At 36.8% G+C, this 24,163-nt stretch overlaps 2 protein-coding genes across 2 annotated transcripts in view; both read right to left on the reverse strand.

The window, feature by feature from the left end:
• Window positions 1–903: 903 nt before the first annotated feature.
• Window positions 904–14,327, reverse strand: CLEC12A (C-type lectin domain family 12 member A). The gene is made up of 6 exons (XM_055085153.1): window positions 14,237–14,327; window positions 9,371–9,469; window positions 8,905–9,072; window positions 7,908–8,059; window positions 6,486–6,592; window positions 904–1,241 (listed from the first exon to the last, which is right to left on the reverse strand). The coding sequence occupies exons 1-6, from the start codon at window positions 14,325–14,327 to the stop codon at window positions 1,073–1,075; spliced, it is 786 nt and encodes a 261-aa protein (XP_054941128.1). The 3' UTR covers window positions 904–1,072.
• A 2,531-nt stretch (window positions 14,328–16,858) lies between these two features.
• Window positions 16,859–24,163, reverse strand: part of LOC102978783 (C-type lectin domain family 12 member B) — a 10,525-nt gene continuing 3,220 nt past the window's right edge. The window contains 9 exon segments of the mRNA XM_007114055.1: window positions 16,859–16,952; window positions 16,954–17,007; window positions 18,431–18,546; window positions 18,754–18,864; window positions 18,867–18,910; window positions 19,416–19,460; window positions 19,463–19,633; window positions 21,372–21,470; window positions 23,314–23,448. Of these exon segments, the coding sequence (XP_007114117.1) occupies window positions 16,859–16,952; window positions 16,954–17,007; window positions 18,431–18,546; window positions 18,754–18,864; window positions 18,867–18,910; window positions 19,416–19,460; window positions 19,463–19,633; window positions 21,372–21,470; window positions 23,314–23,448 (869 nt within the window).

The following is a 24,163-nucleotide window of genomic DNA, read 5'->3' on the forward strand; positions in this document are numbered from 1 at the left end:
CTTTGGGTGAGGGAATAGGATCACACAGCATATAATATTTACATGTAGAGATTTTTCACATTTTTATTATTATATTTATTACTATTTTGTTTGTGGATACTATTATCAATGGTATTGCTTTTTAAATTTTATTTTGCATTACTTACTGCTAACATAAGGAAATATGATTGATGTATATATATTGAGTATATATTATATGTAATTTATCAGTGACCTTGATAAATTATTTAACAGTTTATAAATTATATTGGGTTTTATGTACATAATTAAGTTATCTACAAATAAAATTCTTATTTATTTCTTTCTCATTTTTTATATTTTTAATTTTTTTCTTGCTTTGTTTCACTTCTAGGACCTCCAATAAACAGTAGAGGTTGTTGAATAAAATAATTGAGAAAGATCATTTTTATATTCTTCCAGGGTTCAAAAGAAAAACTTTCACTCTTTTACTAGAAATATGATGTTAGGCTTAGTGTTTTTTGTTGTTGTTGTTAGTTGTATTTTCTTTTTTCTTTTCTCTTTTTAATGTCAACATTCTTTATCAGATTAAAGATATCTTCTGCTTCTAGTTTTCTAAGCGATTTTATTATTATTGGGTGTTGAATTTTATCTAATGCTTTTTCTACATCTGTTGAAATAGTACTGTATTCTGTTTTATTTTTCTTCCAAAAAGCAAATCAATGTATATTGTCCCACTTGATTATTTCTGTATTCTCCAATATTTAGTTTTCTTTGATTTTCTGTAAAGTTGGTATTTACCATGTTTCTGGAGAAGCAGGAAAAATTAGCTTCAGTTTCCTGTATTCTCACCCAAAACACTATATTTATGCTCAATGGTATCTGGCTTGTATCTGGATGATAAAGTATAACTTTAGGTATGACTTTAGGTTCTATTCACTTAGCAAACGAGGAGAAAGAAGAAAGTTTGAAAATTTAAATTGTTAGGAGAGAGGCAGAAATGTAGTCTCAGTGCATCTTTATTCCATTTGTGTGATCCACAAGATGTATGCTCCCTAAAGTTACCTTTAATTGCAGGATAATAGCTGGGGCAAAATAATTGCACTAACTACATTCATTCTTCTGGTACTTCACTCATTAGTATACTCTCAATCTTCACTGGATTGGCCAGCTTCTCACACATAATACGTTTAGTCTCAGTGCACTTAGTATGATAAACATAGCTGATATCTATGTATCCACAATACATCCAATCATCTAAGTCACTTGTATTTCTTGTAAACCTGAAAGAGAAAATAATTACACTTGGCAAGTCAAACATTTGAAACACATTCACAGAAAAAAAATTACTTTCCCAACATATCATTGCTCCGAGGGTCTGCATTGTCTAAAATAAAGTTTAATCATTATTTAGAAGGTCAAGTGTCCAAATTACTCATTTTTATTGACAAATATGCAGTGTCACACACTGCCTGATTTCTCTCTGCCTTTTCTGCTTTCTCACATCTGGAATATTTGCTGTCCTTTATTTCCAGACAACTCCCTTTCCAAATACCTAATATGATTTAGAGTAATGCAATTCTATTATATTCTCTAGGAAAACTGGACCAGTGGTAAATCTTTGAGACTGTCCTCCTCAAATCATAATCACCAAAACCAGGAATTAACCTCATCTGTGACACCTTAAGCTCAATATCATCTCCAAGTGACATTTCCCTCCCTCCAGCCATTCTTCAGAGATTTTACTATGAAGTTCTGAATAATTACCAGCCCCTAATACAGGATTACTGATGAGGGACGATGCATTAAAGACAAACTTGTAAACTGAGTATATTATCTTTGGGAAAAAATGTAGCATCAATATTGGGTCAATAAATAATGATCAAACAATAAATAAGTTCCTCAACTACATTTTCAAAAGTGAAATTTCCTATTTGAAGTGGCATAATACAGATGTTATTGATCACATCCCAATTCCAGAAACAAACCCAAAAATAACATCGGGGATAAAAAACAAAAGGGAATTACATATATTATATATGATAATATATTATATACAGAATAGTGTATTATGCACCTATACTAGGATATAATTTTTATTTCTGTATTATTTCTTGATGATTTGAAATATTTACTGTTTTCCATCCCATTATAGATTACCTTCCCATTAGCAATAATTACAAATAAACATGTGGAAATTCTACTTTTTGAAATGAGTCCATCTATACTGTTCCCTGATGCTCACATTACCTTTACCTCTAGTACTTCACTCCAAATGAGGTCTTCAGAATATATAACCTTCTCTCCTCCGTTTGTGCATATCTTATCCCCCATTCTGTGCTATCATTGCAGACTGCCAAAGATAGAGCTGCCTTGTCTTTCTGACCCCTGTTCCTACACATACTATTTCTATCTGATGGAAAAAGCAAACAAGACAAAACAAAACAATAACAACAAAAACAATCAAAGCTGCTTTTTGCCACTTTGCCCAACGTGGTGAGTATGGAGGAAACTCAGGGTTTAGATTCAGGCAGCACCTCAACAGTTATCCTGAGCTCACCCTTGCTTGATGTGTACTCAACCAACAAATATGTATAAATTTGTGAGATTGTAACAGCATCCAGCAGCTTGAGGCTCTGGTTTCTTTCTTTAGTCTAATCCTGTCTGCTTCCCAAATTTAAGGAATTATAAAACACAAATGGATAAGCCTAACACCCCCCCCCTTATAAACAGAACAAATACAACATATGAATCCATTTATAATGATATATTTATAACCACATGTCTTAACCACAACAAAATATTTTATATATCCCATATATGCAATATATCATGCCCATGTTCATTTTATTCTCTTTACCAGAAATGTTCTTCTAGTCAATCTCTAAATTTTTTATTCAAAAAATGTCCATTTCAGGGCTTCCCTGGTGGCGCAGTGGTTAAGAATCCACCTGCCAACGCAGGGAACACGGGTTCGAGCCCTGGTCCGGGAAGATCGCACATGCTGCGTTGCAACTAAGCCCGTGCGCCACAACTACTGAGCCTGCATTCCAGAGCCCATGAGCCACAACGACTGTAGACCGCGTGCCTAGAGCCCACGCTTGGCAACAAGAGAAGCCACCGCAATGAGAAGCCCGCGCACCGCAACGAAGAGTAGCCCCTGCTCGCCGAAGCTAGAGAAAGACCGCGCGCAGCAACAAAGACCCAGTGCAGCCAAAATAAATAAATTTTTTTTTAATGTCCATTTCAACTGTCAGTTATAACACAAATTTCAAAGCTAAAATTTATTTTTTGTTATTCCGTGTATCCTTACTGAAGCATTTATCACATTTTATTCTTTTCATCTGTAAAATTGTTTAATTAGCCTGTGCATACAATTAATGGTTAAGTAACTAAGGGAAGAATCAGTCTTTTATTCCTCTTTGAATCCCAGCATTTAGCACAATTTTAAGTACATATTCGAGCCTAGTGAATTTTGTTGGCTTCTGTGATTTTCTTAGATAAAAGTATTACTCACAGAAATTCTCCCTTATTTGGCTTATAAGTTCCTTAGTCACTTGTCAAGATAATGGGAAGACATTCGCAGCAACTTTTTCGTTATTAAACACAGTACAGAAGCCTGATGGAAAAGAGTTATTTAAAGATGCAATTTCAATAGAAGCTAGTTTTCACTGTAATCTACACTGCTACTGTAGTGTAGGGAATTCGCCTTTACTGAAACCAGCTATAAAAATTTAACAACCGTATTACCAATGATAATAGTATTTTGAACTGAAGATATGATGAGGAAACAAACTTATGTATAGTCAATCTTTTAATTAAGCTTTGACTGTTTGGGGAAGGGAAAGTGCCTCTTAATGAGGTGGCTGTAAAACACGTAGGGTCTTGTCTCTTAAAACGGTTTTAAATCTTGACCTTAGGAGTGATTTCAAGTCCTATACTGTAGTGCAGATAAGTGGCTCAGTTGATCACAACTATATTTTAACAACTTTGTTCCCTAGTGTGGTAAATTGACCCAGAGGTGACCGTTTGTAAAACATTTGAAAACACGTTTTCATCGTTCCACTTTCAAAAGTATTTCTTTTGTTAAACCCAATATTTAGTTTTTCTTGTGATACATTTTGTTAACCTGTGTAAAAGGATTAAATTTCAATAGCGTTGTAAAAACGCTATTTTTATGTGAATTTAAGTGCAGCCACATACTGTTTTTTAAAGCATATGTTTTACCACTAATTTCCCAAAGTTACAATAAAATCCTAAAAGTAAAAATCTACTATAATTTACTGTAAGGAAGACTGTTAAATGGTAGAAAATTATTTCACAGGTTAGGCACTGAAATTTTGAGGTATATTAGGTGTATAAGGCACTTCACTTGGATGCCTTTTCATTTGTAGGCAGCCTCAGGAGCACCAAAATACATTGGAATTCCAGAACTAAGAAATATTTATGTTTGTAATATTGAAAGGCAGTGTTCGCTACTTGGAAAGTTATGGCCAAAGGAATCAACTCTATAGGCTCCAAGCTGTTGGGGATGCTGGTACTCATAAATGCTTTTTACTGAATGGTTGGGATCACACGATGCACCACACCGATTAATCTTAAGTAACGTTATTTTATAGAACTGTTTAAATGGTGTGCTTTAGATGAGGTGTGCTCCTCTCTGCTCATTGTCTTAAACTAAATATTTAGGGCTGAACAGGCTTTATGTAATTCCTCATTTCGTGGTAGAATTTGATCCCGTGCTTAAGTGGATTCTTGTTTATTGGGTTTTAAACTATAATTTGCGCGCCATGGAGGAATTTGAATACTGTCTTAATGAAGGACATGCTTGTAATCACATACTTGCGTTGCTCAGGTTTCATTACTGTGTGATAAGGTTTTTTTTCTCTAACTTGACATTTAAAAACTATTAGTGATTTCCTGTTTCTTTTATTAGTTAAGCAGTCTCAAACTTGGAACATTTTAGCATGGAGTCAACCGTGAAGACTACCAGATGATTTTGTGTTGGAGAAAAGAAAAGTAACCTAAATTGTGAATTTCAGTGCTTTATAACGTGCCTTCAGAATCAGCTTTTGCATTATAGAGGCTGTTACAGTCCAGCTGAGATGACCACTTACAGTTTATACAGAACTCAAATGTATAAATCAACATTCTTAGGATATTACTATATATCCTTTGAATAAACCCCTGTGAAGCACTTCCTCTCCCCTAAAATGGTGCATAACATAAACATGAAATGTGTAGCATGCAGATACCATTTATTAAATAGTTTGTAGTGTATAAATTTAGAACATTTCTTCTCAACAGAGGGTGAACTGATTGCTAATTTACCATTTGATTCTCTCAGGAACAGGCAAAACAACTTCTCCTCTTGGATAATCAGATGCAAAGTCATCTACGAACTTAGAGCTGAAGTTAGAAATAATATAAATGGCCCTTTCAACGTTGACCAGCTGAAAATAACTAAAACACTTTTCTTTAAGTGAAAGTACGTGATTTTTCACACCTAGCAATTTGAGAGTTCAGTGTTAACACAATATTTCTAGTGAGAAATTGTTATTAGAAACATGGGAGTGAAACAGTATGAAATGAAGCTGTTAAAATCCAGTACCATTTTTTGGTTTCATGTAATAGGAAATAGCCGAATTCACTTTAAAGCTTCTCAACTATTTATGAAGAGCTCACCTGTTTTAATGAAATTCACTAGAATTGAATGTGGCATGAAACCACTTAGCCTATGTATTGGACAAAAAAATTAATATCATGATAAAATTCCACATGTTAAGAGAATTCTTGTAGGCTTTAAAAAAATGATTTCTTTTTGGTTAGCTTTAAGAAATATGTGTTATGCAGGAAGGCAGATCAGATGAAATGTGTTGTAACAGACAATTTTTTAAAATGGTGTTAGACTTGAATTCATCCAGTTATTGTTTGAATGAGGGTGGGTGGGTAGAGGATAACAGAAAGGAAATAGCCGAATTCACTTTAAAGCTTCTCAACTATTTATGAAGAGCTCACCTGTTTTAACTGAAATTCACTAGAATTGAACGTGGCATGAAACCACTTAGCCTGTGTATTGGACAAAAATATTAATATCATGATAAAATTCTACATGTTAAGAGAATTCTTGTAGGCTTTTTAAAAATGATTTCTTTTTGGTTAGGTTTAAGAAATATGTGTAATGCAGGAAGACGGATCAGGTGAACGTGTCGTAGCAGACGATTTTTTAAAACGGTGTTAGACTTGAATTCATCCAGTTATTGTTTGAATGAGGGTGGGTGGAGAGAAGGATAATGAAATTACTGTTAGTGTTTCTTTCCTTAAGGAAAAAGATGTGAATCCTAGCCTTGTTTCAGGGAGGCCTTTGAAGCTGTGATGGACGTAAGTCTAAATTAAATGTATGCATGCTTCATTATATTGCTCTTAAGACTACTGAGGTGGCAGTTTAATTCTTAAAAACAATAAAATGAAAGCATAAATACTAAAAAAAAAAAACAAAAAACCATTCAACAAGAATAAAGACTTACCAGTCAGAGGAGATAATTGTCTCATCCAAGATCGTGGTATCTTTTTTATCTTTTCTGGGAGATAATCCCAGCCAATAGTGATATAACCTCTGGAATTTTATAAATTCCTACAGGAAGCAGAGGTTGTTTGTTAAAATCATTTTCTCCCATTTCTATACATTACCTCACAACGTAATTTCTTACACATTACTGTGCTAAGGTGACATCTTTGACATTCTACTACTATTTTCTATGCCATTAAAACAAATTGAGACAAAGTGTCTCTTACTGTAAGATTTCCTTCAACATTTATACCTCTGTTACTGTCTGACATGGAGAAGGATCTACTAATCCATGTGTAACCTTAACTTAGGGTCAGTGAGGTTCACAAACTTCAGGATTCAAATGCTAAGCAATAAATACTCAGTTCGGGGGCAAAAGAGGTGGTTAATCACGAAAACACAAGAGAAACACAAGGAGCAGGAGGAAAATGTAGGAAAGTCAGATGAGAGTGGATATAGAGTAGAATTCAAAACCAGTCCAGAAATTTGTAGCCAAAGTAATCGTTTTTTCTCATATTCCAGTAATTTGTTGAGCAAATAACTATGAATGGATCATTTGAGAATAATCAGATAAGGAAGAGACTATGGATTGATTTCCCCTCTTCTCTAAAGGAGGGCAAGGATTCTTAGAGGAGGGAAGCTGAGACTTTTGGGGAAATATATTTTTGCTTAAAAACGAATATGGGATTACTGTCTGAAAGACCAGAAATGCTAATTAATGAGTAAAATATAGAGGTACTATTTAAATATTAGAATAAATAAATATATATATATATAAATAAATCTTCCAGAGAACTCACTTTTCCTGGGACCCAGGAGGAACTCAGTGCAATATATCTGCTTGGCACTTGCCTTTGCTACCCCATCTTAATTCTACTTTTTAATACATATTTTATCCAAGCTATCTTTTTATTCTAATATATGTTGGCTTTTTCTCTTAGTTTAAAAAATACAAAATGGTGGAAACAAAGAACCTCCTCCTGTGTAGATCTTATGGAATTGGTAACAGTCAGGAATAATGACAGATCTTCTGTTTTTAGATAAATGCTCAGAAATAGTGCTCTAAGAGTTGGTCCTAAAGTTCCAGTTTGGAAATGTTCGCAGACCTAAAGATTCTGGGTGCCCCACATCTACCCATCTGCCCATCAGCCTCTGAGAGTCCTCCGCTGCTAAGGTCCTAAGCTAAGGTTTCATATGACTAACCTTGGCTTGATACCCTGAGATAAGTGTACTAAGTTTTATTCACCTCATGCCCCAACTAAAATAAGCCAGGGTCGTGTCTGGACTAATACAGATCTTCCCCAACATGCCTCACTCCTCTCTATTCTCTGAAGGGGAAAGTGACTTCCTTCCTCACAGGCAGAGATCCGTGAGATCTTACCAACATGCTTTTGTTTTTAATCTTCACCAGGCTGGCATTGTGGTCAGAACATATCTTGTCACTCTTTTGCCACGTTTCATAACGTGTAAGTTGTATATAACACCTGTCCTCATGCCATATCCATTTCTTTGGACAAGGTTTACATTTGTGCTCTGGAAGAAAAGCATACTTTCATTTGGTTTGTGGGGTTAATCTTCATAATTCTTATTATTCCCATTGTTCTCTATGTTAAATTAACCACATTTACTTGTCTTTCTTCTTACATCAAAGGTGAAGAAAATAAATCCTGTGTTCCAGGCTTCCGTATACCACCACAATGTGTCCAAAACATAATCTGAGCATATTTGAAGTTAAACACTTGGATTCCAGTGCATTTTCCTACCTCAAGAGCCCTGAATAGCAATTAATTAATCTCCTTCTTTCCCTTTGTCATTTTGCGTATTTCTACATGGCAATAAAAGGTAATAACAAGAAACATTGCCTCTTCCATCTAGAGCATTTCCAGCTCTCTGACTTGCTGAATATTCGGAAGACTTCTCAAGAGGACAAAGAACATGTTTTAGTTATAACAACTATAGAAACTGTTAGAGATATTAAAAGACCAATTCCTCCCAATTCCAAAGGTAAGACTTGACTTCTTTTCTTAACGTTAACTCTTATCAAACACTGACTGAAATTTAGGAACGAGGTCATCTGTAAAGAGATGACCTATCTTCCATCGCTGTCCTTTTTACAGGATTAGAGAAACTGTAGACTGTCTAATGTTTTTGTAAGTAACTATCATCTTCTGATAATTTGGGGGCCTATAGTTATCATTCTGTTTTTCTTCTAACTGCACAGAAATATCAATGAGTCTTCTGTCAACCACATTTCATTCTTTCCTCCAAATAATGGTTGTCTAGGGAAAAGCTGCTAGCTATTGATGAAATGGTTCTCAAGTGACTCCTAGGTTTAGTTCATTGTCTAGTAAATAACTCAGAGAGAAATATAGGATTACCTGGGTTTTTTATATATAACTCATGACATAATTTGGTGGCTATTTCTTGAAGTGTGATAGAGAGATTCCAGATGTTCTCGGAGCTATTCTTGTTATGCATTAGTTGTAGAGAAAGATTCCTCTGAAGTTCTTCTTTGAAATTTTGTAGTTTATTCAACTTTTCCATGTCTATCTTCGAAGTTATGTAAACTCCAGGTTAAAAAAGAAGAGATGATAAAAAATTGTAATCCCTCAGTACAACCATCACCTCCTTTTTGCTGAATTGTATTAAGAATATTAAAGGTCTAGGGAAGCAATTATTTCATGAGAGTGAGAGAAAGAGACTAAGTACCATGTTGTAAGTACCTAGTGATAAGTCCCTTTGTGGGCATATCACCTATAATCATTCCAAAGCCTCAATTCAAAGAGTAAAACTCATGCAATTCTAGGTGTTTTCCCTGTCAATAAAAACACAGGTAATACATACATATGCTTCCTAAGACTCCCAGTCCAATCAGCAGCAGACAGCATAGAAGAGTCAGAGCCCAGGCTCTTCGACGCCATACGTGGGAAGCAGCAGGTGGTACTGTTGGAAGCAAAATGAGCAAAGACACCTGGAATGGTATACATCTTAATTTGATTCATGCATTCATTTATTTTGCCTTTATTTCTTTCCTCCCATGTCCCTGGTGAAGGAATGCATTTTGCTAGAAACTCAAGGATATTTTAAAATAACTTTTAAAAGAATAACTCAAGAAGAAGTCAAAAACATTTTGTTAATTGTTTTGCATGCCAACTGGTTCTCAAAGGAGAGGCTGTTAATTCATAGGCTGATTCAAGAAACAGGAAAAAATTGGGTTGGAAAAGAAGTGAGAAGACCAATCAGTCTGGAAATAACGTATCTTGTCTGTACAAAATTGGGGAAACTGAGTAGCAGGCAGCTAACAGAAAGGTCGATTTGAGTATTCCTTCCTTGAGTCGACAGTTGTGGGGTGTCAGAGAAAATAATTTCATTTATTTATGTTTTCCCCAGAAAATCCTGAGAGTTCGGCTGTGGGACATAAATGATCAGCTGTCTCTGTAACGTCTCTGGCTGTCCTCCCATCAGCCAGATCTTAGGCTAGACCTGCATAATTTCCTCAGAACTTTTTCATGCTTTTAGCAACAAACTTTTGTCGAATGTTTCTTTTTTGCTGAACAGTGAGGCTCCAAACAGATCATTTCCCTACTAAAAATCCTCCAGTTTATAATATAAACTTTATATTATAAATTAATTATTATTAAGTTACTATGTGATTTACATTATCATCATTTGTATATATGGATGCTAGACATTTCAAGAAAATATAATTCAGGGTTAACGTAACCTTACTATACTTCTGATCTATGTCCTACATATCACAGTTAGTGATACAGTGATACTGTGAAATATAGAAAGAATTGAAAATAAAATGTGAAACAACTTTTTTAGACCTTGAACAATAGTTAATGGCGAAAGAATTACACAATCAAGATCACATCTAAGGTTAGAATCATGTCTTCAAGTGCTGTCATTCTTACGAACTTTTTCTAATGTATTTATGTATACAATTAATCGAAAGTTATCTATTGAATACCATCTGAACACTGGACACTAGTCTGGGTGCTAACAATACAGAAGTGAGCAAGACATGCCAGTTCCTGCTTTCACAGGAGATTAATTTTAATTGTGAGAGAAAATAAATGGATAGATAGGTGATAGATACATGATAGATAGATAGATGATAGGATAGATAGAGATATATCTCAAATTGTTATATGGTATGCACAGATTTGAAACTGAGTTATATTATAGAGAGCAGGTAGTTCAGATCTTACGGCCACTGAGAATCAGCATGAAAAATCAGTGCAAAGAAATTACAGACAGCAAGAACACCTAGTTCAAAGACTCTAATTTTGGGAAAAGCTTTATCTATTTGAAAAACAGAAACGATTCAGAGTGGCTAAAGAATTGTGGCCAAGGTGAGAAATGATGTTAGAAGAGGTCAAAGAAAAAGTCAGGAGACAGATTTACAGGCTTTGTTAGCCAGAGTAAGGGCATTGGAGCTATTTGGAAAACCACTGGAGGGGTGCAATCAGGAAGAGAAAATAATTAAGTTTTTTTTTAATAGAAAGATCACTGTCGCTGAATATAGAGAATGAATTGTAGGGCTACAGTATTGGAAGCAGGAAGAATAGCAAGAAACATTTCAGTATGCTACGCACGAGAGAATGGTAGCTTGATTTTACTAGTATTAGAAAATGATGACCCACGGATAGATTAACAATACATCTTGTAGTTAGAATCTATAGTTCAAATTTATGAAATGTTTATGAGAGCTCCAACTTGATAAAGTTGGTAGATAATAAGATATATACATTTATAGGCAGTACAGCATTATGATAAATAACACAGCACATTCTCAGATTAGTGTGCCTGGACTTGAATCCTGGTTCTTCTGTGTATCCTCCATGGGACCTTGGACAAGTTATTTAACCTCGCTCTGTCTTAGTTTCTACATTGGTTAAAAAAAAGAGAGCCACAAAGTTTCAGAGATTAAGTGATTTAATTTTTGTAACACAATTAGAACAGTGCTAGCATATAGCAAACAATTAGTGATTGCATTTAAATATGTATTTATATTTGTAATTAATGAGATGAGGATGATTGGCGAGAATAGTTTTAGAGAAAAAATAAATATTTCTATTTTTGGTCTTTTAAATTTGAAATGAAATTAGAACCCCATGTTTAGTGACATAAGAAAAGGGGACGCAGGACAGAGCCCTGAAGTAATCTGTAGGGAATTTGATACAAGGGGAAAAGCTGAAAGAGAAGATTGAGAGGACGCAGCCACTGTGGTAGCAGAAACCATGAGGACGTGGCCATGAAAGTGGGCAAAGACAAGTAGTCAAATAAAAGGGACTGTTCAGCTTTGCAAATGCTGCAGGAAATTCAAGTGGTACAAGAACAAAGATGTGACTGTCAGGGTGAATCAGGGAGGAGGTCATCTGTGACCTAGACAAGAATCGTCTCCATGAGACAATGAGAGCAGAAACCCAGGAGAGTCAGATGAGAAGAGAACGAGAGATGAGAACTGGGAGTCTGTGACCAAAGACAGTACACTTGAAAAGTTGGGTTGTGAAAGGAAATAAAGAAATGGAAGAATAAATGGAGAGGTTTTGTTTTGTTTTGTTTTGCGGTACGCGGGCCTCCCTCTGTTGTGGCCTCTCCCGCTGCGGAGCACAGGCTCCGGACGCGCAGGCTCCGCGGCACGTGGGATCCTCCCGGACCGGGGCACGAACCCGCGTCCCCTGCATCGGCAGGCGGACTCTCAACCACTGCCACCAGGGAAGCCCAAATGGAGAGTTTTAAGTGGCCAACCAGGGACTGTGTTTTGTTAAAACAGGAGTAGCAGAGTATGTTGGTGCACCAAGGAAGGGTAATTAACTAGAGGAAGGAGAGAGAGAATAACAGAGGAGATAAAGGAGAAAACTGGAAGAAATGTCTTTGAGAAGGAACCTGGATTGAAATTTAGAGCCAAATGAGGAGGTCTGCCTTTTGATAAGAGTAAAGAAGTACATTGTAAATATTATCTAGAAGTAAGGCAGAGAGTATGAGTGAGGATATGGCAGGATGGAAATTCTGGTAATAGAAAGAAAAGGGGTGGAGTGAAGGAGGAGCAAAGCTCATCAAGTGAGAGTAAGCTGGGCTCGAAACTTTGTGTTTTTACCCACAATGTTCAGCTGCCCAGGTGGGGCACAGACTGGGGGGATACTTAAATTTAATAAGAATTGGAATTTTTCAAGGAAAAAACAGAGGAGCGGGTGTATAAGAGAGTAAGAGAGTAAGGGTAGATGCTAAATAATACAAAGCTTATATTACATAATATAGACTTTAAGGTGAATAATGAGAAAATTAGACAATATTGAGAAAGTCAACAAGACGTATGAGACATGGATTCGAGATTTCTTCAGAGACAAGGAATTTCTGAAGTGGAAATTTAGAATAAGGATGATTAATAGGACAGCAGATGAGAAAGGATGTGATGGGATATGTAAAGAGCAATTGTGGTATATTAAGTTCATGGTATGTTCCTCTCATGCCATAAAAAAGGAGAAATACAAACAAGGAAATTAAGACAGAAAGTATTACAAAAATCAGTAACTTCCCGCCCTTTAAAAAAAAAAAGTCTGTATTAAAGGAAAAGGCCACAGAATTAAGCTGATATCCTTTCTCAGGATTTACAATGCTGATGATAAATGGCTCCAAGATTTAACAATGAAAATTCTATTCACAGTAAAGTTAGAACTTTAAAGAATGTTACATCTTGTATGGGGAAAAAACACTTAAAGAATGCATGAGAATGTTTCTATTAGTCACCTTCTCCTAATTTCACTGTTTCCACCACGTTTTTGTGTTCTCCATATGCACTGTTTAATTTATACACACTGATTTTAAGTATGGATATACTGGGGCAGATTTCACCCAAAAGGCCAGAAGCCGGGAGGTAGAAGCTACTTAACAATAAGAGAAATATGGTATTCTGAGTAGGATGGAAATTAGGGTATACTTTATTGAAGTAAAAACTGAAAGGAAACACAAGTAGTCCTTTATCATAATTAAATTTGAATAAAAAAATACAAAACTTCCAGGCACAAGGTGGATTTGAATGTTGTATCTTCTAATATTTCTTTATCTCTTTTCTGTCTTTAGTCCTTGATGTGTCTTTTCATTTAACTGAACCTCTTCTATGTTTTAGAAAGTTGGGAAAAGATCTCCAAAGAAGGAGGAAAGTTTTTAGAGTAATAGAGGCCCAATTTGGTAAAAAAATCAAATAAAATCCTCTAAAGGTCCTCTCTGTCTGTCTCTATCTCTTTTTTTAGACATACGTGCACACACACATACACACACGCACACACACACACACACACACTAGCATTTTCTTATAAAAAAGAACATACAAAGCCATGACTTTCCTGGACAACACATGTTCATTGTCCATAGCTTCCTTTCACGGGGGAAAAAATGTTTCACAATCCAGTCGTATGAAAATACTATCCTGTCCTAATTATCTTGATTGTGATATGAAAACAAAACAGAAAATTTGTAAAAGATTGAATGTTCAATGCACTGATCATTGCCTTAAAAAAAATTTAGAGTCATTTTGTATGGACATTTTTGGTAGTTTTGGTAAAAATAAGATTAATTAAAAATTCAAACGGAGAATTCATTGCCAATTCACTAACACCCAAGGGGCAGGGCACCTGCTCTTATACTTCTGCCACTTTCTACACTCTGACCACCTTACAACACATCCATAGCTTAAAATCTTACCTTTTATCCCAAATCTGTCAAACTCCTGGATTTCTTCTGTCTTACTGGAGTCCTGGAATTTTAGATCTGCATAAGTGACTTCTTCAGACATTGATGGCTATGCAAAGAAAGCCTGACAAACTGCAAAAAAAAAAGTAAAGAGGAGGATGAACTAAAAGAGTTGGATAATAAACAGGAGTTGTGCTTTCAACTTCTGTTTATAAACCAAAGCTTAAACTTACAACCTTAAACTTCTGTTTTTAATGCACAGTACCAATCACCCACACTTCCGGAAATGAGCTGCCATATGTGGCCTCAGAGAAGAACAGAGAGCATCTTTCTTCCTCTTATCCCTTCCTTTTCTCATTTCTCTGTATCTACTGACCACAGAAAATAGTTTTTAAAATTGTGTTTGGATATTATTAGTGTTGTGCAAAGGGGCACACATCAGCAGTGCCTCATGGTGCAGATATAACATCGAGTTTCTTGGAAAAAAGTCTTAAGGAGAGAAATAACAGAAAGCGCACAGCCCTCAAACACTCACTAGTCTACAGCCATGGCCTGTATGTGTCGTGGCAAAGGTCCTGATAGAGGGATTTGCATCAGCCAGGAGATCACACATGCACAGAGAGAGGGAGAGCATAAGCCCCACCCTGTCACCCTGTTACACAGGTACAGGATAGACTAAAAGGACTGAGGGAACGCCTACTTTCTCTAGTAACAAGAAATATACTAAGGGATCTGGAATAGGGGCTGTGCTAGGGCGTGTGCATACTGACAGCTACGGTCAGTATACCAAAGCCCCAGAAACAGCTTTGCGGGTCAGGAGGTTAGCAGACATTTGGTCCTGGCCAAAACGTCCATAAGACATTTGGTCCACGCCAAAAGGTCCTTGAACTTTGGTCCTATCCAATATGCCCATGAGCATATTTGGTCCACGCCAAATGGTTTTGGACAGGACCAAATATGACCAAGTATCAAGGAACTTTCTCTATAGAAACTTTGCAGGCCCGAAGGGAGTGGTATGATGTTTTCAAAGTCCTGAAAGGGAAAATCCTGAAACCTAGGATACTCTACCCAGCAAGATTATCATTTAGAATAGAAGGAGAGAGAAAGAACTTCTCAGACAAGCAAAACCTAAAAGAATTCAGCAATACTAAACCTACCCCGAAAGAAATATTGAAGGATCTTCTCTAAATAGAGAAGAAGCAAGATCATCTATAGGAAAGGGAAAATCACAGTAGGAAAGGCAAACATATAAAAGGATTGAAGATCACGTAAATGAGCCAGAACGTAGACTAAAAAACAATCAGAAAAATTGTAAAAACGATTATAACTACAATAAACAGTAGAAGGACAAGCATGAAGATGTAAAATAGGACATCAAAATCACAAAATGTGGTGGAGGGAGAGTAGAAAAAAGTGATCTTTAAATCTTTAGACAATAACAGGCTACTAGATAGTAGTGTATGAAGATGTTCTTTCAAAGCACTGTCAAAGTATTCTGAAAGGCAACAAGCTTTGAACTCAGATCATATCAGTTTTTCCAGTAAAATCTAGATTAATGTAGCCAAATTAGTATCACATGTTAGTTTACCATTCTGTTTACTTGATACATTGTTATGCAATGTTATGAAGAGAGAAGAGAAAATGAAAACTCTATCCTTTACTGGTATTCTCAAATCAGCAATTCTGTTTCAGAAAAACTCTTGAACTCTAAATTTACCATGTTTAGCATCTAATGTGCGGGGACACTGACAAACTATGTTAAAGAAAAGTTCTGGAAACTAAAAAATAATGGTTCTAATATCTTAATGTCTTAGAGCAATTTATTAGGACTTTTCTGAAGGAAATAAAATTTCAATTATAAGAGAATAAACTAATAATATTACTCAGATTACCAAATCAATAACCTCAACATTACTAATTTAAATAACTGAGAATAGTCATACTAACTGTTATGTTCTTTCACCTAGATAACAAATTTTCTAAATTTTAAATATTAATTTTAAAAAGGTACTTTCATAGGGAGGTTGGGGAAGAAGACATTTTGCTCATGCAGGCTGAGACTTAGCTGGTACACAGTGATACAGACGAACCATTTGCTAAGACACTTAGATATTTCCAAATATTTGGTACAGCACTGCCACCCCAGACACTAGGACCCCTTGCTCGGGTCCCCCAGATCTCTACATGATCCAGCAACTGTCATAATAGGGTCTCCTGGACCTTGTTCCAGTGCTGTGGTCTCTCTCAGTTCTGACTGTTAAATATTTACACATCACCCTGTGCACTAGTCCACATGTAACAACAAAGCAAGAAAAGTCTTTTATTTGAGAGAGAGAGAGAGAGGAAAGTCGGTGAAATGAGTCTGAGATTGAATAAGAGGTCCATAGAACAGCTAGCTATTCCTGCAGGTTCCCAATGAGTTTAAGACTGAATAACAAGAACATCAGATCAGAAGGCATATCAGAGGATGACGTGGAGACTGTTCTGTGAAGCAGATTTATTTGCCTGTTCCCTAATGGTTAAGTACACAGTCACTATTTAATCTGTTTTGGGCTCTAATAGTGTAGCTCTTTCCTTCCTCACATCAGCTTATTCACAAGTCCGTTACTTCCTGGTGACTTTGAAGGAAGAATGTTAATCCAAATCTTCAATCTTCACTAGTGCAGCTGTCTTCTCACAAATCCAAGAAATTTCAGCACTGCAGCGGGAAATATAAATATTCCCTTTGAAATTAAGCACAGCCTTTGGATCCATTGATCTGGGCATATTCGTTAGTACTAAATCTGAAAAATAATCAATTTTAAATTAACTACAAATGTCATATTTGAAACTGTTCACAATTCAGTGTTCTCAGGTCCCCTGACAACCAAATATCATACGTCTGAATGCGGAGAGACTTCTACGGCCACCACCCATCAAAATCCCTAAAGCTGGCATATCTGAGTTTTTTAAATTTCAAATTAATCATGATCTCAGACAGAATTATTTAAGAAGGAAACTTAAATTTGGGGTTGAGAATATTTATTCCCTCCATTAACATGGTAGAAACTACCCAATGCAGATTATATTAAAAGTACTAGAATTTCTTTACTCTGGAACTTTCTGAAGAAAAACAGAAAAATAAAATCACATTCTGTGTAAAAATGTATGACGTCTTACTATGCACAAATATAATTTTGTATATGTTTATACATATGTAGGAGGTGAAAAGAGAATAAGAGATTAAGAGAGAAAAATGAATGACTTCATAGATGTGTTTCTGATATCAGCCCCTAGTTCCTCTGCTAAAGAATGGATGATAATTCTTAAGTAATGTCATCAGAAAATTATGCTCATCATGTCTAAATCTTCTGTTTTACCCGGACTGCTTTTATTTGAATGATTCAAATGTTCTGCGTTACACTGCAACACTCTTCTTGCTTCAGGGCTGGGCTTACTACTAGATCTTACTCATAGTGTAGGTACTTTTATTTAATCTCTCTACAACAATTTTTTTAATCTATAAAATGGGAGTATAACAATGTTTTTCTCATAGGGATAATATTTTAAAATACTTTAAACTACTAAGTATTACTTGTGTCTGTTAAATAAAGAAATAAATAAATTTATTTATTTAAAATAATTGACTTGGGGCTTCCCTGGTGGTGCAGTAGTTGCGCGTCCGCCTGCCGATGCAGGGGACACGGGTTCGCGCCCCGGTCTGGGAGGATCCCACATGCCGCGGAGCGGCTGGGCCCGTGAGCCATGGCCGCTGGGCCTGCGCGTCCGGAGCCTGTGCTCCGCAACGGGAGAGGCCACAGCAGGGGGAGGCCCACATACCACAAAAATAATAATAATAATAATTGACTTCTTTATTTTATTCTATTTTTTGGCTGTGCAACATGTGGGATCTTAGTTCCCCGACCAGGGATTGAACCCCTGCCCCCTGCACTGGAAGTGTGGAGTTCTAACCATTAGACTGCCAGGGAAGTCCCAAGAAATAAATGTAAACTAATAGAGTTCAGTGTCCTGCCATGAATTTATCTCACGCATGAAACGAGGTACTCCTCCTTTCCATATTTATTAGTGAAGCTCTCTTTTCTTTGTAGGTTGTACTATTTTTTTTTTAATCTAGATTTACAATTCTTACAATTAACATATATTTTCTTTGTATTTCATTTCTTAATATCCTTAGCTTGTTTATTTCCCCAATAGTTAGAGACTTACAAGAATGGAGAGGGGCTAGAACCATCCTCCCATAGCCATCTCCTGCCAGATGGGTCCCATGATAATCCCAACCAGAAGAAAGGAAACTTGGGTAATGGCTGTGACTTCAGAAAATCCTGAAAGAGAAAACAAACAGGAAAAATGTTCCGCGAGAGCCACATTCCAGTTTGTAGGAATAAGAGAGATGGGAACATTCATCAAATTCGTGTATTAATTCTTATTCAAAATGTACTGAATTCCTACGATGTGAGTCAGAAATTCCATTTATTTACTTTCCAGTATATGGATAATTTCTATAACCAGGGAAGGAGATTCAACCAGACCTTTTCCTCCAAGCTATCTATCTTCACCAGCACAGAGTTCTTGCCCATGCAGCTTTTTCTACCATTAGGCCAGGTTTTCTCCTCATTTGTCGCAAAATAATAGCAGCTGTTTTTTGGTACCATTGCCAGGTCTTAGGACAAGGCTTACATTTGTGGTCTGAAAAAGAAATTACACCCAATAACACAAACTAAACAACTTTGGAGCGACTAGGGACTGGAAAGTAAATCATGTAATTTGACAATAGAGCCTCAGAGCCAGCACCCTGAAAACATACTGCTTTAGGAGCCTCTGAAAATGAAGTCACCCCCGATAATGCTTTGGGACAATGGTTATTGAAATACTCTTTTCAGGGCTCAGTCTTCTGGCTTCAGAATTACCAGCTATACTTTTAACTTCTTATAACAACAGGATCACCTAAAAACAGTTCACAAAATGAGGGGCTGAAGTATCCAGGTTGGTATCATTCCAGGGTGCTTCCCAAATTCACCTCTGTGTTTTCAAAAAAAATAAAGGATTTTGTATCTTCCCTTGTCTTCTGTACATTTCGTGCAGCATCTTTAGAAGTCACTGGTAACACACTCTCATATTCTGAGGTGGTACACATAATCAGCCTACGTCAGAGCAACAGATTTGATCTGACTTGTCAGCAGGTCCTGATTACCTGAAGTGTGAATGATTAGCTCTTGGCAGAGTTTGATGGCCATTGTCTCTGCCTCTTCAATAGACTGGAGATCTGTGACTTGAGAAATTCCTTCTCCATGGGAAGGTTCCTGTAGTTGCTCAGCTGCTGGGATAAGTTATGCTGCTGTTGGTGGATGATTTTCTGAAGTTGACTCAGTTTCTCTGAATCTGAGTTAATTTCATTAGATGTCTGCAAAACTCCAAGAAAGAACAGGGGACAAACTCATATATCCTTCCATTCTTATTATAGCCATAGATAATTCTCTTAACACAGAAATATTGCTTGGATTGTTTAATATTTATTAGTAATTCCTAATAATCAGGTATCATGGAAGAAACACACCTGATGCCTTTCTATTCCAAATTGTGTAGAGCTTATCCTTTTAATTTTACTTATATTTTTAATTATGATTGTACTTGTATTAAAATAATAAATTAATAGTTATATATGTCTGAAAGTTCATCTAAGGTAGCGCCAGTCATTTTGTCATTCATATTGGTGGATTTTTTTTTTTCTTTTTGGAGTTGATTAATGTAATTTTTTGTGTGTGTGGTACGCAGGTACACTGCTGTGGCCTCTCCCGTTGCGGAGCACAGGCTCTGGACGCGCAGGCTCAGCGGCCATGGCTCACGGGCCCAGCCGCTCCGCGGCATGTGGGATCTTCCCGGACTGGGGCACGAACCCGTGTCCCCTGATTCGGCAGGCGGATTCTCAACCACTGCGCCACCAGGGAAGCCCAATGTAATTGTTGTTTTAATAGGAAGAGAATCCTTTGGGGCCCTGGGTATCTCAAAGTATGGTCTACATATTACCTGCATCAGAATCACCTAGGATATTTGTTGTTTGTTTTTTTTTTTAAAAAGCAGATTTTAATGCCACACTAGACCATTTTTGGTCCTGAATTCATAAAATCTGCATTTTTAATAAGCACTTCAATTGATTCACCAGCACAATAAACTTAATAACCATTGCACTAAAAGTACTATAGGGAAAAAAAATGTTCACCCTTGTATGGTGAACCAATGAATACATATTGTTGCATCTTCATTCATTCATTTAAATATACACATTGTAGAAGATCAACTGCTAATTCTCCTAATGGTTGGCTACTGAATATCTGTTACCGCTGCTAGAACATCATATTTCTTTCCACAAAAGCAAGCTACATCATTAGCCTCTATTTATAGGTCCAAATAAGTATAACTAAATTCCAATTATCCTTGAGATAAAAAGAAATGAAAGCAGCAAAGGAGGTGTTGTTATTCAGCAAATAAACTTCCTTGGTACCAGTTCCCTGAAAGTGAATGCTGTGTCAACTCCCCTACCCTGTACCTCATATACTTAACAGCATCCTACAAAATATGTGCTCTCAGGACGTTTTTCCACCAACTTTCTATTTACTGAGTGAGATATTATAAGGCAACTCTTCCTCCTTGTTTGTATCTTTTTTTTTCCTTCATGGCGGTCAAGCTGTAGCTGCTGCTTTGAAGATTTTTCTACCCTAGAAAGGTCTTGGGTGAGCAGAGTAAGCCAGTCTTGAGCTAAGTCTTAGAGGTAAATGAAACGTCATGCCCTTCTTTGAATCCACGTCGCTCAACTCCCTGTTTCTCAGCATTGGAATAATAAGTGGAGGTGTGTCTAGGCAGACAAGAGCCTCCTTATTCCAATCAATAACTTGAAAAATAAAAGTTGTCTTCATAATCCAGTCAAGTTTATCAAACAAAAGCCATGTATTTAGGGCAAAATCCTCATAAAAATGAAGTATGTCCCTTGCAGGTTTATCTTGGAGACATGGAGAATGAGAGGGATATGAGGTGCAGAAAATATTAGAGGATTCGGAATGCTAGCACCTATCATATGATCTAACCTGAATTTACATAGTTTACAGCTGTGTTTCCTAACCACCTTCCTTGGGTTTGATGCAAGCACACTTACACGTAATCCCCAAGGTCACCAGCCCAATCAGCAGCATCAGACAAAGAGTTAGCAGACCCAGGGCAGCCTGACGCCGTATGGGGCATGGAGCTGGGTACCCTGAAAAAAGCCAGCAGAGAGATTAGCAAACAGAGCTGCCTTGTGATTCTTTCACTTTGAGTTGATTACTTCTCCTACTTAGCAAGCTTCCAGATATTAACATTTCTCTCTTGCTTCTTCAATTCCCCTATTTAGAAAATAACTAAAATGATTCACAATAAGGGCCCCACCATAGTTCTCCTCCATATTTTTTCTTCACCATCCTCTGTTCCTTTAAGAGTCTCCTAATTTTTAGGTTTTTGCTTTACATCACCACACACCTTTCTTCTTCAGGATTACCGAATTCATGTATGAGATGTTGTGGTAACTTGTTCTCTGGATGATCCTGACAATGGGAGAGACCCCAAGTTTTTGAGATTGCGAACCTCCATAAGGCAGATGTTTTGTGAATTCTGTTTTCATCTATTATGTATTCTAGTTTTCACCTGGCAGATAATGAATTAATACTGAATGAAAGAATGAATGACTATGCAACCTAACCTGCCAACAGCAGAAGAGACCAGAAAGCCAGACGATAACTCTTCAATATTTAGCATCTTACATATGTATGTATGTGTGTGTGTGTGTGTGTGTGTGTGTATACATGGTATGTGTACATATATATATGATTTTTATACTTGCCTCACTTTCCTATCCCCTAATTCTGGATCTAGTGGCATCTAGCTCAATGTCTCAGATAGATTAATACAATCTCCTGATTAATACAATCTCCCTGCCAATGCACCACGTCCACAACTGCCTTTTTCTCAAGGGTTAGATTTTTAAAAACAAAACAAAACAAAGATGTATAACCACCTTTATTAGACACACACAAAGTCTATTCCCATCCTCTTTTTGTATATCATTCCCCCAAACCACATACACACACACATACACACATATACACACGTGCTTAAAATAAAAATAAATCTAAAGAGCAGGAGAACGTTTTAGATGATTCAGGACAACAAACTGTCCTAAACTGTCAACAGATTCTTGAAGGTAAGGGATGTTGTCTGATACATTAAATTGGATTCCTGACCACAGAGACAGATATTTCTTCCAGTTTGATACAAGGGACTGAGTGGACGATAAGAACTGAGTCTCGACTCTGCCACATAAGAGTTGCATGAACTTGGTTAAATTATTTAATGTCTTTCAGCTCAGTTTTCTCATTAATACACTGGAGAAAGTACTATTATTCCATTTCCTTCATAGTTATGTTTTGATAAAGACATGATAAAATGTATATAAAATACTATACAGATATTAATATAGATTCAACATGACTAATTACACTGGGAATTTCAACCTACCTTTAAAAAGTTTCTAAATACTTGTAAGACAGAAACTAGCTCTTTAAAAAGTTTCTAAATACTTATAAGACAGAAACTAGCTCTTATCTATTTCTGACTCATCCTCCAATTTTTCTCTTCAGTTATTTATACCTTCAGAAGGAAAAATTCCCTCCACCTTCTCTATTTTAGAAGGCTCCAAACTGGCTTCTAAAAGGATATTCCCCTTGGCATCTCTCACAAGGTATAAATATCAAGGACCACCGTTATAAAAAGAAATCTCTTAGCCCCCAAACTCAATCTCTGGCATATTTAGTCAAAATGATTCACTATGACACAGAGCTTCATGACACATAGTGATATCACACGATCTTAAAAGGTCCTGGAAGCCACATATTTCGTCCTCAATGTGGGGAGCACCACTCTACTAAAAAATTCCCCAACTTCGCCTCCATTTTGGAGATTCCACAGTTCACCTGTCTTTAGCATCAGTATCAAAGCCAGCACCTCAGGGCATCTAACACCGGTCCATCCTCCAAGATTACATCTTGCTTTCTCTGAACTCCTACCTCTTTTCCTTAGGTTATTTCTATCCCGATTATTTCTTGCTGCAACAGAATCCTGAAATGTGAGTGTCACGTAGGTCACTTCTTCAGACGTTGTAGAAGAAAGCTCTACTCTAAGGGTAATTAACGTTTCAATATCTTCAGACCAGGAACAGGATGTTCTTTTCAAGGCTGGGGGTTCTTATATCCACACGCAACCGACCCGAGACACATCCCACGTTCCCTCTGTAAAGACAGAATGAAGATCAGTTTTTCTGCAGTGAAAGTAAACTATTGCCCTTCGAAATCAGAATACTATAGATCTCAACTGTTTGCTCCTTCGGCATTGTTTCTTGCTGTGAAGCAAAGAAGGGGTACTTGCAAGCAGAGCAGGGATGATGGTTTCGTGGGGAAATTCCCATAATCCTCAGCGCAGGGGCTGCTCTGAGTGTTTTACTAAAGGCTCAGGTTGTCCTCTTCACATGTGTCCAAGGTCAGCTAATCCTGTATGGAGGCTTTAGATCTGGTTTACACTCAGCCATATCAGATATCAAGGAGATACACATACTAAAACAGCAAGAGCCCTGTAGTTATACATACTGAGACAGGAACAGCTGTATAGTTAAAAACCACCCACACCTGGCTGCAGATTTAAAAAACCAAACGTGTGTGAGAGACAGACAGATGGTGTTGGCAATGTGCTTGGAGAAGAAATTAATAGCTGTTAAAACTGGGCGTGAGTGGGAGTTTCCTTCTTACGTGGCTACGTTCCTAACAGAATAATGCTCCTTCAGGTAACGAGTAATACTCAGGACAAGATTTTTTTTTGTGGTACGCGGGCCTCCCTCTGTTGTGGCCCCTCCCGTTGCGGAGC

Source organism: Physeter macrocephalus, chromosome 6 (assembly GCF_002837175.3).
Source record: "Physeter macrocephalus isolate SW-GA chromosome 6, ASM283717v5, whole genome shotgun sequence".
Lineage (NCBI taxonomy): Eukaryota > Metazoa > Chordata > Mammalia > Artiodactyla > Physeteridae > Physeter > Physeter macrocephalus.

What these genes read in the sequence shown, in the direction of transcription:
- CLEC12A (XM_055085153.1), bottom strand. Translation starts at nt 14,327, where the DNA reads ATGTCTGAAGAAGTCACTTATGCAGATCTAAAATTCCAGGACTCCAGT. An exon ending in TGACAGATTTGGGATAAAAG is followed by an intron (nt 9,470 to 14,236) that starts GTAAGATTTTAA and finishes TGCTTCCAACAG; the next exon opens with TACCACCTGCTGCTTCCCAC. An exon ending in ACAATTATCTCCTCTGACTG is followed by an intron (nt 1,242 to 6,485) that starts GTAAGTCTTTAT and finishes TTTCTCTTTCAG; the next exon opens with GTTTACAAGAAATACAAGTG.